This window comes from Epinephelus fuscoguttatus, linkage group LG1 (assembly GCF_011397635.1).
Source record: "Epinephelus fuscoguttatus linkage group LG1, E.fuscoguttatus.final_Chr_v1".
Lineage (NCBI taxonomy): Eukaryota > Metazoa > Chordata > Actinopteri > Perciformes > Serranidae > Epinephelus > Epinephelus fuscoguttatus.
Window position 1 is genome coordinate 19,979,910 of NC_064752.1, and position 16,384 is coordinate 19,996,293.

At 41.1% G+C, this 16,384-nt stretch overlaps 1 protein-coding gene across 1 annotated transcript; it reads right to left on the reverse strand.

Moving 5' to 3' along the window:
* Positions 1-2,414: 2,414 nt before the first annotated feature.
* Positions 2,415-6,974, reverse strand: LOC125895927 (beta-galactoside-binding lectin-like). Its single transcript, XM_049588171.1, has 4 exons — positions 6,864-6,974; positions 3,936-4,018; positions 3,150-3,321; positions 2,415-2,970 (listed from the first exon to the last, which is right to left on the reverse strand). The coding sequence occupies exons 1-4, from the start codon at positions 6,870-6,872 to the stop codon at positions 2,824-2,826; spliced, it is 411 nt and encodes a 136-aa protein (XP_049444128.1). The 5' UTR covers positions 6,873-6,974; the 3' UTR covers positions 2,415-2,823.
* Between the last annotated feature and the right edge of the window lie 9,410 nt (positions 6,975-16,384).

Sequence of the window (16,384 nt, forward strand, 5' to 3'; positions counted from 1 at the left end):
CTCTTGTTTTGTCTTTTTTCCCCTCTTGCTCGCTCCCGTCGTCAACTCTTCACCTGCTGCAGCTCTGCAAGTGCCTGCCGGCGCACCCCGTCATTGCAGTGACGCATGCGTGGTCAGATTACAGGTCTCTTCTCTCCTTCCTCGAGCTGATTCTACGTGCGCCTCACGGTAGCGCAAATGTGTCCCCTCGCGCAAAATGTGGCCCCCCCATGGAAGATGAGACCCTACGCACAGCGCGTGTTCTGCGTTTAGGGAGGGGCGGCCCTGCCTGCCGGTCAAAAGGATTCAGCAGGGAAATAAGAACTCAGCTTCAGTTGTTGCAATCGGGTGGGATGTAAGGTAATATAATAAATGGTGAAGCATTTGGTACATGTTTCACTACAGTGATCTTGAAGGGACAGTTCACCCCAAAATCAAAAATACATATTTTTACTCTTACCTGTAGTGCTAATTATAATTCTAGATTGTTTCGGTGTGAGCTGCTATATCTAGATATCGGCCGTAGAGATGTCTGCCTTCTCTCCAATGTAATGGAACTAGATGGCACTCGGGTTGTGGTGCTCAAAGAATCAAAAACATACATTTGAAAAACTCATCAGCAGTGTCTCTTTCCAGAAATCATGACCTGGTTACTCAAGATAATCCACAGACCTTGCTGTGAGCAGTTTCATGTAGGAACTATTTTCTGTCTACTGAGCTACACTGACAAACTATTGTAATAAGGCTGAAGTGTTTTTTTTTTTGTTTTTGTTTTTTTTTTGCAGTATCTATGCATGCTTTTATATTTTTATTGTTTATGATTTTATTTGTTTTAGCTTGTTATTAATTGCATGTTTTTATTATTTTCATTTTTTATAGTTGTTTTACTGTTGGATTTGATTGATGCATGCTGGAGTTTGAATCACTTTTATTGAGGGTGGTGTTTTTACTTGCCTTATTTACTGGATTAAGATGTGCTGCACCTGTGCAGCCGCAATTGAGTGATTGACAGTTGACACGACCACTGAGAGCGCCAATCAGTGGCTGGGGGGAGGGCCAAAACCCTGAAAAAACTTTGAAGAACAGAGCGGTGAGCGAGAGGCTGGAGAGGACGGAGAGCGGCAGACTTGGTAAAGACACAGAGAGCGGCAGACGGGGTGAGGACGGAGAGGCAGGCAGCAGGACAGGATTCCTGGCGTGAAGCGTTCAGTGGGACGAGGTGTCCAGCGTGGAGGAACCAGAGGCCGACGTCGAGCGCTGACGCGATGGCCAGGGTCGAGAGCCGACATCCGGGTCGTGATGGATCTAAAAAAAAAAAAAAAAATCCAGGTCGTGATGGAGGGGTTCCCCCCGGACGAGGAGTGGCCACCTGAGAGCCGACGGTAGTGTCCACCAACGCTGCTTTAGTCCAGCCTGGGTCGTTAGCTCTGCTACGGCCCAGGGAATACATTCCGGCGGGCAGGGAAGACTACACGGAGCCAGAAGCCGCACGCCGAGACCTGTGTACCTTACCAGTGTATTTTAAGTACTACTTTTATTCATGGACTTTTAACACAAACCCATCTTAACCTTGGGTTAAACCGCCTTTTTGAAAAGACCTTTTTTTATGGTAATAAACCCAAGTTATTGTACCTGCTGCATCTGCTTGGTTATTTTAAAGCTCTGCTCTTCCTGATTTCACGAACCTGTTTTTAGAGTCCTAGGCTCATTAATCCTAGGTGGTGTTGTCTGCCCTTTTTAGTAATTTTTTCTTAGTTTATTGTATTTTAGTGTTTTAGTGTTTTTAGACTTTTACCCCACACCGCTGTGCTTGGGCACTTTTTACACTATCATCACACAGATGGATGTGTGCATCCACTGCTAGCTCACCTAGCACCACAAAGCTAGCTAACGTTACAGCTCAGCTGAGGACGCCATTAATGTTTACATCTTGCATTATCACAAGTGTCTCGTCCATGAGTAGGTGCATGCTTCCTTCTGCGCAGTGACACACTCGGCAGGTGTAGTTCAGTAGAAGAAAAAATAGTTCCTACATGAAACTGCTCACAACAAGGTCTGTGGATTATCTTGAGTAACTGCATCATGATTTCAGGAAAGAGACATTGCTGATGAGGTTTTCAAATATATTTTTTTGGTGCTTTGAGAACCACAACCTGAGTGCCATCTAGTTCCATTATATCAGAGAGAAGGCAGACACCTCTGCGGCTGATATCTCCAACACTCAGCAATTCACACCAAAACAATCTACATCAATAGATAGTACTAAAGGTATGAGAAAAAAATATGTACATTTGATTCTGTGGTGAACTGTCCCTTTAATCGTAGAGCGAACCAGTGTCTGTGTTACACAAATCGTCTTTTTGCTGGATAAGGAAGAGGCTTTTTGAGAGATAATAGGCATGTTCAACAAGTGTAATAAATCACCAAAGACCAAGTTTATCAAGGACTAGCTTTAATACATGTTGTAAAGGCAAGCATTGTATTTAGTCATACATCTGGAATGTCTAGGAGGGAAAACATGAGAGCATGCAGCATTTCAAGGCACCTTAAAGAACAATGGATCACATTTTATCTGGTACTTTTGACCTAAACGCTGCAAACTGCAGAGCAAATAACAGTCAGATAACACAGACGACTATTAGGACTTTGCATTTGCTTATCTTCTTTATACATGTTGTGTCTGTGGTTGCTTGCAATTGCATGTCAACTAAATTCTTGCATAACAGTAAACATGTAAGGCACTACTGATACGTGGTGTTCAGGCACCTAAAAGCTGGGGCTATATGTGATCTGATGCTAGACAAAGCGAAAAAGAAAAACTGAATTTGCCAGAAGAGTGGAGGTTTAATCAACCTCAAGTCTCTTCATGCTAACTTCCCCACCGAAGCTGAAGCAGGAATACTTCTTGGCACCAGGGCGGTTGAGGAAGGTGAACTTAAAGCCATCCGGCAAAATCACCATGAACCCTGACTCACTGAATTCAACGATGATCTAGAGGGTAGAAAGAATAAAAAATTCAAAGATGCAGCTCTTACAGATCTCTGCAAAGACATAAATTGGTGCTGAGATGATTGTTATCAAAGGTACAGTGACACACATTTTCCAACAGAGGTGATAACAGACAGAACGAGACACGGGGCATACCTGCAGACGCACACACAACCTCTCACCTTGAACTCCTCTCCCTGCTGGAAAGGAAAGTTTTTAATGCGCATCTCCTCACCCCAGCTGCCTTCCAGGTGAGAGCTGCAGACCACTGTTTTCTCATCTCCGTTGGCGTTAAAACGAGGGTTGATATGCAAAGCAATCTCCTGCTCACTGAGCCCAATGTTCACTGAAAATCTGCGACACAAATAAACAAAAAAATGTCATTACTTTTTAATTGAACGTGCTTACATTTAAAATGGGCAAGAGGACACAAAGTGCACAAACTATTGAGACAACCTCAGCGGTTGTGTGGTTGCTCTTTTCACCTGGTAACCAGCTTCATCCCCCCCACATTACTGAGGGGAAGTTAATAGGTGGTCACTGACTGTAACTAATTACAGATTCCACCTCCATCTCTGAGTTTATAAAGAGTGGCCGAAGCGATGAGTTCAGTCATGGTGTTTCACAGGGAAAATTGAATGAGTGCAGAAAGTAGTAGAGGACAAACCAAGCAAAAAACAGTAGGTGCAGATTTTGGGGGGATTTTTGCCTCAATATTTAGAGTGTGTGTTTGTCATTCCTGATTTTGATGAAATTAAAATTTACAGAAAATGCAAAAACTGATGCATCAAAACTTCACAATGCAGGAAATTAAAAGTTGGACGCTACAAGAACTTCGTGGGGGAGGACGCCCAAATCCTCCGTTTCAATTGTGCCCCCCAAATGTTGAAACCAAGCCTATGCTCTTAAAGACCACCATGTTTTATTAGCCTCAGCCACCCTCTGTTACTTCTCTGATTACTACTTACTGTTCAGCGTTATGGTTGGGGACTCCAACTGCAGTCATTTTCTGTCCGACCTCGAAGGGCATGTTCTTGACGACCATACCCCACTGTAAAGAGAAAGAGGGGTGGGATGGAGATACAGTGCGTTATTGTGTGGATGTGTGGAAACAGTGTGGGATTTTACTAGATCTAAATATTATTGCAGCTCCAGGCAAAAAACAGCACCAGCAGCCTCAGTGAACTCCCCAATCCTCACTTCATCCTTTGAAATTACCCAACATGTGTTTTAATTACACTCCCATCGGCCGACTGGTCAGAGATTCCAGCGCTTTCCCTTTTTTCTCTGCACAGATTTTGGCAGAGGCTAAAAGTGTTGTAAAATGATGAGGGATGAATGTTCAACTGAGTAGCCTAATATTTTCCTAAGTGCACTAGCCTACTGGATGTCAAGTAAGCCTACACGGTGGAGAAAAAAAAAGGCTGAGCACGGCAGAAATCCTCGGCTCAGTTGCTACTGTACATGTGGCAGGGGAATAGGCTACTGAGCTGTGCCACGATTAGGAAATTATACTCGAGCAATCTATTATAGGGTTGTGAAACACAGATCACCGCTGTTTTAACATCTTGTCACTTTGTCAAATGATTCAGTGCGCATGCGCCCGCGCGTGCAGCCTGTTGCGGTCGCTCCTGCTGTTTTCTTAGTTTTCCTACATTTTTTGCTTTATTAAGTTAGGTTTTTTGCTTTTTTTATGACTGACATTTTGAAACTGCACCCTCTCCAAACATGTTGATTGAGAGAGTTGTACTCTGTTTCCTCACTCTGGAATTACTTCTTTCATTCGGACCCGGCACCATTGCGCAACAACTTCATGGCCGCAGAGATCAGCTGATGGTGCTGAAACATCAAGATCCCAGCTGAAATGTGGAGGCAAAACACACAGAGGATGCAGGGGAGGATGTAAAAAGCGGAGGGAAAAAAGCAGGGTTGAGACAATGGAGGCTTATGGAGAAGAGGAAAGTTGTATGAAAAATTGTATTTGAATCATCAACCAAACTATGTAATGAAAGCCAGGCTAAAGGGATAGAATGACTAGGGTATGAAATCCTTTCCATGTTAGAGTCCAACTGTAAATTGCCCGGATAACACATGGCACTGGGGCTTGAGCTGTGCGGGGCTGGGCTGAAGGCGAAGCTGGCAGTCTCCCTGCATCTCTCCCATACACCGCTGTCTAAAGGAAACTGCCTACTGTACTGTGTAAGGGATGCCACTTCTCCACACCTCTCACTGACTGAGGGACAGAATCTGGCATCCAACTAACTACAAATATTTAAAGGTATGAGTTATTTTATTGTAAAATCTTGCATCTTGCTTGCTGGAATGGCTGCGTAATATCAACACAAAATTGAGCTTTTACAGTGTAAGAGACATTCCCTGACAGCGTTACATGTACCACAGCCGACCTCTCCACTCCAAGAGGGGCGCAGCATGACAGAGCTTTGTGAGGCCCGGGTCGTGGGAAAGGGACGGGCAATCCTCTATCTATCTATCTATCTATCTATCTATCTATCTATCTGTCTATCTGTCTATCTAAGAGGAAAACTTGGGACTTACAGCAGAGTCAGCATCTACCCCAGCCTCCACATGATGTCTTTATTCAGGGGTTAAAGCAAGAAAAAATTTTGTGCCTGAAATGTGGAGCAAGGAAGATTTGTGTGCCTGAAATCTGAAATCTTTTACGGAGCGGGGGGCTTGGTGTTGTGGTCACAAAATGAAGAAATAGAAATGTATGTATTGCAAAGGAACCTGTTTATTATCAAAACGAACAAAAAGATAGTGAAAATGAACATCTTACTGATATAAATAATATTTATAAATTTGGCCCCCATTCTTCAGCAGGGGTCCTATAGGCAAAAATTGAATATAATAATAATAATAATAATAATAATAATAAGTACCTTTTCATTAGTGTATAATCCCCAAACCCTTATTTTATAACACCAAAAGTAGCTCAAACTAGCTCTGTGTTGAGCATCTGCAATAATAAAATGCTGCTTTTATGCACTGACTTACCAATATTAATTTGTACTGAGTTATTTAACATATCAGTCACCACCTGATTTTCTACAAAAAAGTACTTTTTTTAAATAGGCCACCTTAAGTAAATTTAGCTGGTAGTTGGATTTTAATTAGGAGGCTGCATGATTTTGAATAAATATCTAATTGTTGATTATTTTGACTGATACTTCAACTCAACACAAACTCCAACACAAATCTCACTTGAATGCCTTTAATAAATATGTTAAATTATCTAAAACCAAAAGCATCTGATCCAGCCTGATTAAGAGATAAAGAGAGTGGCAGGAACCTTGGTCACTACATTAATTCATTTTAGCTTTTAATGTGATTTAAACCCGCTGCGCCGACCTTGCCATGCCTTTCTGAACACGTGTATACCCCTGTAGCCAACAAAAAGCCAGAATGATACAAGGCCTTTATTGTAATCTACTCAGTTTATGAGTCCAAAGAGACCAGAATGCGTTGCTGCCAGCGTTAGGCTCTGGATATCGAGACTGAGAATGAATGAAATAGACAAAATGTTAACAAGCATTTCTGTTCCAGTGTAATAAAATTACTGCTGGAAGAATGTAATAACCTAAGCAGCTGAGTAATCTTTTATGCATTTGCAGCTCTTGAAAAAAAGAACTTGTATTTGGTGATTAATGTGCATGTATGTGTGCTCTGTGGTGAATATTTTGACCATAAAAGACAATCTAAGAAGCTAAGACCTTTTGAAAGCAAAATACAGTTAAACTTACTGGCTGGTTTTGGTAAATCACAGCTGTTAGTGCCACTTTTAAATATATGACCTGACACTGCTTGTCCATCTGAGGCACAAAATACAGACAGTAAAAGCAACACAAGCACAATATTGTTGTTAATAACGCACTTACTTTAATCATCTTTGCAGATGTAGTCTGTCAGGTTCAGCTGAGAAGAAGTGAGAGAGCTGCAGGTCCTCACCTCACTGCACCCTGCCAGATATATGCAGTGTGGGACAGGGGTGGATCTATGGGTGAGCACAGGCCCACCCAAATTGACAGCTTGCCCACCCAGTAAGATTCATGAAAAAATAAAAAAAATCATAATTCATAATTCTTATGATTGCGTCCACACTCTTTCCAACGGGCGGGGCTAGCAGCCGTTAGTACTTGGCAGCAGTAGCAGCGTGTGGCTGGACCCACCCACATCGCGCATCGCGGGTAAGATGTACACTCACACAGACACAGTTTAACTTACACAAGTTACAACACATCCCATTTACTGTTAAAACAAGCCCCAGGCCCAGGCTGATAATATAAACTGTCTGCAACATTTCTCCTGCATTGTTCAAAAGCCTACTCAATTACGAGTGCTGCTAAGCTAAAAGCTAATGATTAAGCTCAGAGTTTAGTGATAGAGAGGACAGGAGAAAAAGAAAAGGGAGAGGACAGGACAAGAACAGTCAGTTGCGGAGCGGCTCGTAGCTAATGGGTACCTGTCTGTAGGCTCTCCACCTGTCAGTGAGACAAACATGAAAGACGTGCAATTTAACTGACGAGGAGCGGTCACTACGTGCGACTATTACGCAGGGTTGTGAGGTGCATAGCGGCAGATCCCACAGCACACTGTTTATAAACCACTACTGTGCACGGGGAGACAGAGATAAAATTAAAGCGTTAAATTGCGGTAGAAGATGCTCTATAAAAGACAGGCTACAACTTTTTTTCCTTGTCCCCCCCTGGAATTATTCTCTAAAATTTTACGGTTTATTGTCCCCCCCCAACTATGAAATGGGATTTTCGCCCCTGGTTACACTGAAAACTGTATCCCGTCACCTTTTTGTAGCTTGAATCCCGGTAACCTCACTTGCACCAAATAATTTTATAGGCACGACAAAAATATTGGCATCAACACAGTCATCTATCTGACTTACTATTAGGCTATTACAAGCTTGACAATTTTAGACACATATGCAAGCGTTCATATAAGCCCTCTCGGGTGGTGTTCCATGTTGACACACAAAGCATTTCACGGTTAACGTTATAACACATTGATAAAGCAAGAGTCATGACTTGTCTGTCTCTAAAGTTAACTAAGGTTAAAATTAAAATACACAAATGCGGTTTAATGTTTTTATACACCCTAGCTACTGTAAGAGAGGCTAAGCCCACCGCTCGTGATCTTTGCCGGTTGGACGAGCTGAACGTTAGCTAAGGTGCTAGTATTAGCTAAGAAGCTACAACCAGAAGTAGAGACGGTGGCAAGTTAAGGGAAACATTCCCTGTTTGTTGCACCCTGAATGTGGTAATAACTGTTCCTGCAAGAGGAGTGTCAAAAGTTTCATCGACATACTGTTAAAGCAGGGCGTAGTTTTTATTAATCAAAAGGCCTTTCTGTTGGACATTAATTAAAATTAAATGTCCCCTTCTGCTAGTCTCAACTTGATTTGTATTACAGTAAAGTAGACACTCAATTCCATATACTCTGCATGAGGCGCACCCATGGTTTATATTCTCTTTAAAATAATACTACACACTGCAGCCTTTCTATGCGCTGCACTGTAATGCAGTACAAAGCAATGCAACCCGTCAAGAATATGATCATTTGACGGACACACCTTAAACTTGTTGATAATTGTTCCCCGTAGGTTATAAGCAAGACGAGAAGGAAGGAGTTAGAGAAAAAGACAAATGAACTGGAATCCTTTTAATTAACAACAGCTATGGCATCATGTTTGTTCAGCTGTAAAGGGACTGCAGGGTTGTGATTAACTGACACACCTAGGTGTTACACACACACACACACACACACACACACACACACACACACACACACACCCCAAGCTTGTATATAGTTAGTTACAATTTGTGTGTTTTGCTTTGCTTGCTAGTTTGTGAATAAATATAATTCTTTGGAATCATACCTGCGGTCTGTTTAATGTTGCACAAGAGTGAATGAATAGTCAACCTCTGCTGCGTCAAGAACTCCGAAATCCTTCAGGCATTACTGTTAATTTTGGTTGTCATTAATTTAATTATTAATCAAAACTCCAAATTAATAGTTTAGCGTATTCTGAGACTGATATCTTTAACTGGCTATCATTTTTCCCTTTACAGGAATGGTGCCCCACGAGGTGATTTAATGTTAATTAAGTCACATTATTTAACATAACTATTAATTATTATTAATAATTATTAATTATTTCCGATAGCCAATTAAATCCCTACATATTTGGTGTTCCTTGGTGACACCTAATATATTGACCCCTATATATTTGGTGCCTCCTTGTGAAGCCCAAATTTATGTTCCCAACAGCCACTCTAAAATGTGCAGTTTGACCACACAACACAGTTTGATCAGGAGAGACAGGAGAGTGAAGTAAAAATAATATTTAACACAGAATATGAGTGTACAGATTAACAGATGATTTGAAGATTTAACAGAAGCAGGAAAGAACTACGGCAAATAGATGATAGGCTGATAGAGAAGGTGTGTCGCTGTGCTATTGGTTGATTGTGAATCAGCTGATGCCTACCCAGACAGTGTCACCTGGAGATAGTGAGTGAACATACCTGTGAGGGTGAGAAAGAAAAACTTACAGCCTGTGCATGAAAAGTATTGTCTTCCTGTATGAACTTTCGCAAGTGCTTCATTGCAACAGATGTCCCAAGCTTTGAGGGAGTGTGTCATTGACATGCTGTCTGCAGGAATGTCCACCACAACTGTTGCCTGTGAGTTAAATGTTCATTTCACTACCATAAACCTTCTTCAGTGTCATTTCTGTGAATTTGGTAGTACAAGACAATCAATGAAGTTGGTGATGACAACAAACGAGATGATAAAAACCCAGTCTCACTCCGTAGTTGTCAAAATCTGGCACTTGGGCAGTGACTTGTGGCGTCAGACACTGGCAAAAAAGGCATGATACATGGCTGGTCACTGTTATAGTTTAATTGCGCTTGGCGACGTCAGGAGGAAACGCAGCGGAACACAAACAACGAAAGTCCGAGTAGGGAGAGGTGGTGGATTGGTCAAACAAACTCAACTTTCACCCAGGAGTACAGTGTTCACGTCAAGACTATAAAGCCAAATACTGTTCTTTTTTCCTAAACCTAACCACGTGCTTTTGTAACCTAAACCAAACCATGTGTGTTAGTTGTTTACCGATGTAGTGTATTTATTTTGGAAGAGACTGTATGTAAAAAGTACATTTCCTATGAAAAAGCAAAGGTGTATTTTAAAAGAAGACAATGCATGTAACAGGCGGAACTTTTCAAGGCGTCCCAGAACGTCAACAGCTAACGCACCCAGAGTACCTTTGATGTTGTATCTTCACATGGAGAGTCTGTCACCAAACGACAATATGTGACAAGGTCAGAGTGAAAATGTGTTGGTCAAGACACTGGTGAGGACGATGAACATGCACATGAGCTTCCCTGAGATGGTTTCTGACTGTTTCTGACTGTTGCCAAATTCTTCAGTTGTGCAGACCAACTGTTACATCAGAAGTTGCGTTGCTGGTCTCAGACGATCTTGCAGGTGAAGACGCTGGATGTGGAGGTCCTGAGCCTGTGTGGTCTGCAGTTGTGAGGCCGGTTGGATGTATTGCCAAATTCACTGAAACCACATTGGAGACAGCTTGTGGTAATGAACATTTTGTTCACAGGTGACAGCTTGTGACAACCCAGACAATTTTCCCCAGACCCACCGGAAACTCTCTGGGGAAAAAAAACTATATCCGGGAGTCAAAAAGAGAGCGAGAGGGAGAGACAGTGGAGCAATGGGCCGGTCGTGAGAGCATCAGAGCTGTGTGCGCGAAACAGAGAGGGAAAAGTAACGTAGTTAGACCGTTTATACCTCTCGTTGGCCACAATCGCCACAACCGACATCCATACTCACCTCCTCACGCCATAGATCCTCTCATCTGGACACACACACGTGGAACAAAGTACAGCGATCAGCTGATCCGGTCGCATTCATACACCCTCCTGGAAAAACCCACAAAGTCTACACAGCCCGCAGAACACACACACACACACACACACACACACACACACACACACACACTGACGGGAACTGTAAGTAGGAAGACAGGGTTTTTTTTTACTTTGACTGATTTTCTTTTGACAAATGAACTGAATTGAAAAACGAACTGATTGATTTTTTTGTTGTTTTGAGAAACCAAAAGGAACTGAATTGAAAAATTAACTGATTTTTTTTTTTTTTGTTTTGAGAAACTAAAAGGAACTGAATTGAAAATTTAATTGATTTATTTTTTGTTTTGAATAAGGAATTGCTGATTTCTGAGTTGAACTTTTATTTAGTTTTGTTTATTTTGAAAAGAAAGTCAAAACTAAGAGACATTTTGTTGTGTTTTTTCCCCTGTTGCTTCCAATACAAACTTTTTATGTCAATGTGGTATATTTCATTTAAAAAAGGGTGTAATCTCTCGTAAGGTTTCGTCCTTGTGTGTGGTTTTTACTGACTAAAAACACAATCTTACATGCCAGGAGAGAGACCTGGGGGGTATTCCATCAAGCAGGCTAAAGGCAAATCCAGGCTTAAATGGCCAAGTCTGGCTAATGTGAGCCAGAGTTTTGTTCCATCAAAGTGGCTAAGATTAGCCTCACATCGGTAACCATGGAAACCATGGTTCTGGCTAAGCCTGATACATCGAGCTAAACTCCGGTTTCCGTTCCATCAAACTGAGCCACAACTCCGTTCCATCAAGGTGGTTAACCTGAATCCCAGCCTAGTAACCATGGTAACATATGCTGCTGGGCAATCCTGGTCTGTCGCAGGATTAAGGTGAGGATTAGCTCCATCTATGATCAAAAAATGTTCAATAGACAAGAACAGACACCTAAAAGACAGTTCTGCCAGTGCTTCTACACACTCACAACTGTCATGTAATGATAAAATAATATGTAGATCATAAAATATATAACATAATTAATCAAAAAACACTAATTATTAAAAAAACAAATTAAAATGTAATATAAATAAGATAATTAAAAAAAACACTTACAACAGTAAAGCCAAAATCAATTTAATAAATAATAATAAAACAAAACTATAATAAAATGAAACTGAGGCATTAAAAAAAAGATTGTTCATGAATATGTGATTGCCCTCCCATCCCCACCCCACTCTGTTTCCAATTGGCTAGCAAATTCACAGCCAATTAAGGTCAACTGACAAAGGCCATATGAGGAGTGCATCCAAGAGAAGGAGAGGGACACACCCAGAGAGACACAGAGACAGAGCAAGAGAGAGTAAATTAGGAAATAATGGCATGCCCCTTCATTGAGGATCCTGTTGATGAGGAGGCCCACATTGTTCAGTGGGGCTTCCAACCACCACCAGCCCCAAGGGTCTTCCAGGACAGGTCCAACCCACTGATACATACAGACTCCTGTCTGTGGGAGAGGTACCGGTTCAGCAGGCAAAGCATAGTGTATCTATGCAGTTTGCTGGAACCACGCATTATAAAGGTCACACGCCGCAGCCAGTCTCTGACCACTGAACAGTCAGTCTGTACTGCACTGAGGTTCTTTGCTAGCGGTACATTCCTGTATAGTATTGGTGATGCTGAAAGGCTAAGTAAGGCAAGTGTTTGCAGAGAGGTGAATAAGGTATTTTCTATTCATTTCGATTATTTCTAGCATCACCATACATCATGCACAGGGCTTGAGATGATCACATTAACATATGGTTATCTTTTATATTTATGAATTAACCATGACACAAAGCAACCACATTAAAATGGGACACACACCATTGTGGTTTGTCTGTTCCTCGTCCTATAGCACATTCCACACATTTAAGGGGATTTTCCTTATTTTTTTATAATAAGGGATAGAGCTTACAATTGACTCTCAAATGATGGAGTCACGCATTCACTTAGTCATCATCATGTGATCATGTCATGTGATTATTTCCTATAAACTGATCATTTCAGAAATGTCATAATCTACAATCAATTATGTGATAAATGCGATGATTCACTAAAATAGTTTGATTAAATGCATCATCTGAAATGTACATAGGAATCAGTAGATAAATGTGATGGAATACCCCCCTGCTGGCTGGCACCCCAGTTAACTAAAAACAACAAATACAAACCGTCACAAGCTTAGGTAAACATTCTTGTGGTCAGCATGCCAATGGCACACTCCCTCAAACCTTGAGACATCTGTTGCATTGTGTTGTGAGATCAAACTGCACATTGTAGAGTGGCCTTTTATCGTGAGCTGCGCAAAGCACACTTAGTAAGTGATCACGCTGAAGTAGTAATCACGCTGTTTAATCGGCATTTTGATACACCACACCTGTCAGGTGAATGGAATGTCTCGGAGAAGGAGAAGTGCTCACTAACACGAATTTTAACAAATTTGGGACCAAAATTTGAGAGAAAGTGCATAAAAAAGTATTGGATCTTTAACCTAAACCTGTGAAAAATGGGAGCAAAAACAAATGTTGTGTTTAAATTTTTCTTCAGTATACATGGACACATTTTCCCCAGACACACAGCAGACACAACTAATTATGTAATATTTGCTCAGTGTATAACCTTTGGATGTCTTTTCTCTGGCTGTGGTTGCAGAGTCCAAAACACAATTTACTGTCAAAGTTTGGTGACACAGTGTTGCTTTATGGATTTTTAATGCTAATGCACACAGAGCTTTTCTTGTGAGGAGTGTGTATGAGTGTATGAAGGATTTATCAATTTATGCATATGCTGTACTGAGGAAAATTCCTAAAGGCAACAAACTGATTTGAAAGAAGAAGAAAAACCGCACACTGAATTAGAGCTCCCAGTAAGTTCTTAATGACTGAAAAAGCAACGTTTTGACCCAAACGGTCTTCCTCAGGCAACTTCAAAAGAATTCTTACTGGGAGCTCTAATTCAGTGTGCGGATTTTCTTCTTCTTTCTGCATGGACCCCATTATCCAGCACCTGACCTAAAGCAGGATTGGATGTGCGCACAACTACTCTGTCTTCAACAAACTGATTTGAGCCTCATGTGTTCCTTCATAGTAACAGACAAAAGTGTCAGGGAGAGCAGTGACGATCATCCTGTCTTGTCATGTGCATTTCTGTTCTCACCTCTGTGCTGTGACTTCTGTTGTTAGGTGGCTGTTGTCTAGAAAGTTCAATTCCACAACACTGTGTATTTATTCTGATTGGTAATTTCTTCATACATGTTTTTTTCATTGGATTTTGCATAAAGTAAGTACAGCAATCAAAAGTGTATTGAGTTCATGTTTTGTCTAACTGGACAACATCCAAAGTTCAAAACACTTCAAAACAAGATATTACAGGTGTGTCAAAACACAATCAATCAATCAAAAATATTAAATGTAGGTGTCGGAATTCACACCTCAAATAACAACAAGACTTACTGAACTAAATGTTGTGTGAATTATTACGTTACGTGTGTATGTATGTGTTACGTATGTCATTACATATGTGCAATGGATATAAACATAAATCTTTACAGTAACACAGAGAGACTTCCTGCTTCCTGTGGGACTGAGCTGTCTTGCCCTTTAATGACCCACCTCTTTTAGAGTTCAGTTTAGCTTTGAGACTGTCGAGAAATGTTTAATGGCTTTCTATAGTTTTTGGAGCTGGAACTTCTCTTCACTGTACTCTTTTGTTCCTCAAAATAAGGAAATGAACAGGGAAGTTTAACAAGGACTAAATGCTGTAAAGTCACCTGCTCCATGATTTAAAAACCTCTAAGACAGGAGAGTGACATTTACTGAGGGTATGTTACCTTTACACATCCTTCTTCCTGGAGTGGCCTCAGAGGCGGGCACAGGCAAAGTCTGACAGCAGATCCAAAGGGTCATATGGAAACGTCTAAATCAGCTGTCGTGCTTTATTTCACGAGTCCATGGTTTCTGAGTAATTCCTTATCTATTTCCACAAAGTCTCCTGGAGAAAACTATGAATTTAGTACTAATAAGGGAAAAACAGGATTCAACTGGTGCACCTTCTGGTGCACTCTTAAACAAGAGTTATGTGTAAAATAATAAATGCATAATGACTGAATATTTACTTTAATTTAAATTAAGCTTTTCTTGTAAAGAAATTAGTAACTTGAAACCTCCAAGTTCTTTGCAGGACACTCCCTCTTTAAAATGAATGACCTCAAACACAACAGTATTTCATTTATCCTGCTTCATATTGCAGTTGGCTGTCAAAAACCCCACTTATTTTAACTGCCGCATTATCTCCAGCCTTTGAGCTGTATACGTAATGTCAGCCATCACTTAACACAGCAAACTGAGTGAGAGTGTGTGTGAGGCAGATAATAGCCCCTTATTCCTCTAGTGAACCAGTCAGGGTGGAGAACATTTGGCAGTCTATCAGCTCCCACAGTTTCATCCCTGTGTGATTTTATGATTTTATGAAGAAAACTTCTACAGTCATAAAAACACCCACAGTAAATACACAAAGCTTTTAAATGTAGTTCCCAGTGTGTACAACCCAGTTGCCAGAAGATGTTTGCATTGCACGGTTCTGCAAATCACGAATATGATACATTTGCACATTTTCATAATATGTATCATATCAGCATTTCTAAAGTGGCATTGCCTAATATATAGCCTGACTTCATCATCAGGAGATGGAGGGGATGTTGGATGGCATGTCATTGTGCGTCACCGCTGTTTGTGACACCAAACCTGGGGGATTTTTATTGTCACATCGCTGCGTTTTCAAGTGGTGTTTGTGCCACCAATCATGTTTTTTTTAAAGCCAAAACATGATCTTTTCCCAAATATAACCAAGTAGTTTGTGTGCCCAAACATTACCACGTCTTCACTGCAGCAGTTGTGAGAAACATAAAGTTTCAATGTGTCTGCTACAAAGTAATGTACAAACGTAATGTATGCGTGCAGACACCTACAATGTGAACGTTTTTTCTAGCAATGGGGTTAATGTCACACCCGATAAAGACCAAATAATTATATTAAGTATTTCCTTTAAAAGGGTATTCATTACTGTTAAAACAATATTTTGTTATCAAGCACTTTACCATACAACCACAAGAGGTATATCTCAATAACAATACAGAATATTTGCATGTGCAACATTTTATCCTTGTTGGAGGTTACTGAGTCACTGGGAGGTGAAACTGCCCACACTGCTGTAAAGCTATCATAATTCTGATTGCCACAATAAATTCTCACTGAACTGCATCCAATATGCAGCACATGTGCCAAACCCTGGAGGGGTTTCCTTAGAAATACACTTTTCTATTTGGTTACTGTAAAGGCCAAAACACACCGGCGCTGTACGACGCCCCGCAACGCGACGCTTTTTGTGCGTGTTGGGAGCGGCACTTGACTCGCGTCAATGACGCCGCTGTCATATGACGCCACCGGTGTGTTTTGGCCTTAAAGGAGTCAGGACGTCTTA

Bases quoted from the DNA above. Each gene is read 5' to 3' on its own strand.
- LOC125895927 (XM_049588171.1), bottom strand. The intron at 3,322-3,935 runs GTAAGTAGTAAT...TTTGTGTCGCAG, and splicing joins CCCAACCATAACGCTGAACA to ATTTTCAGTGAACATTGGGC. The intron at 2,971-3,149 runs GTGAGAGGTTGT...TCTACCCTCTAG, and splicing joins AGCAGGGAGAGGAGTTCAAG to ATCATCGTTGAATTCAGTGA.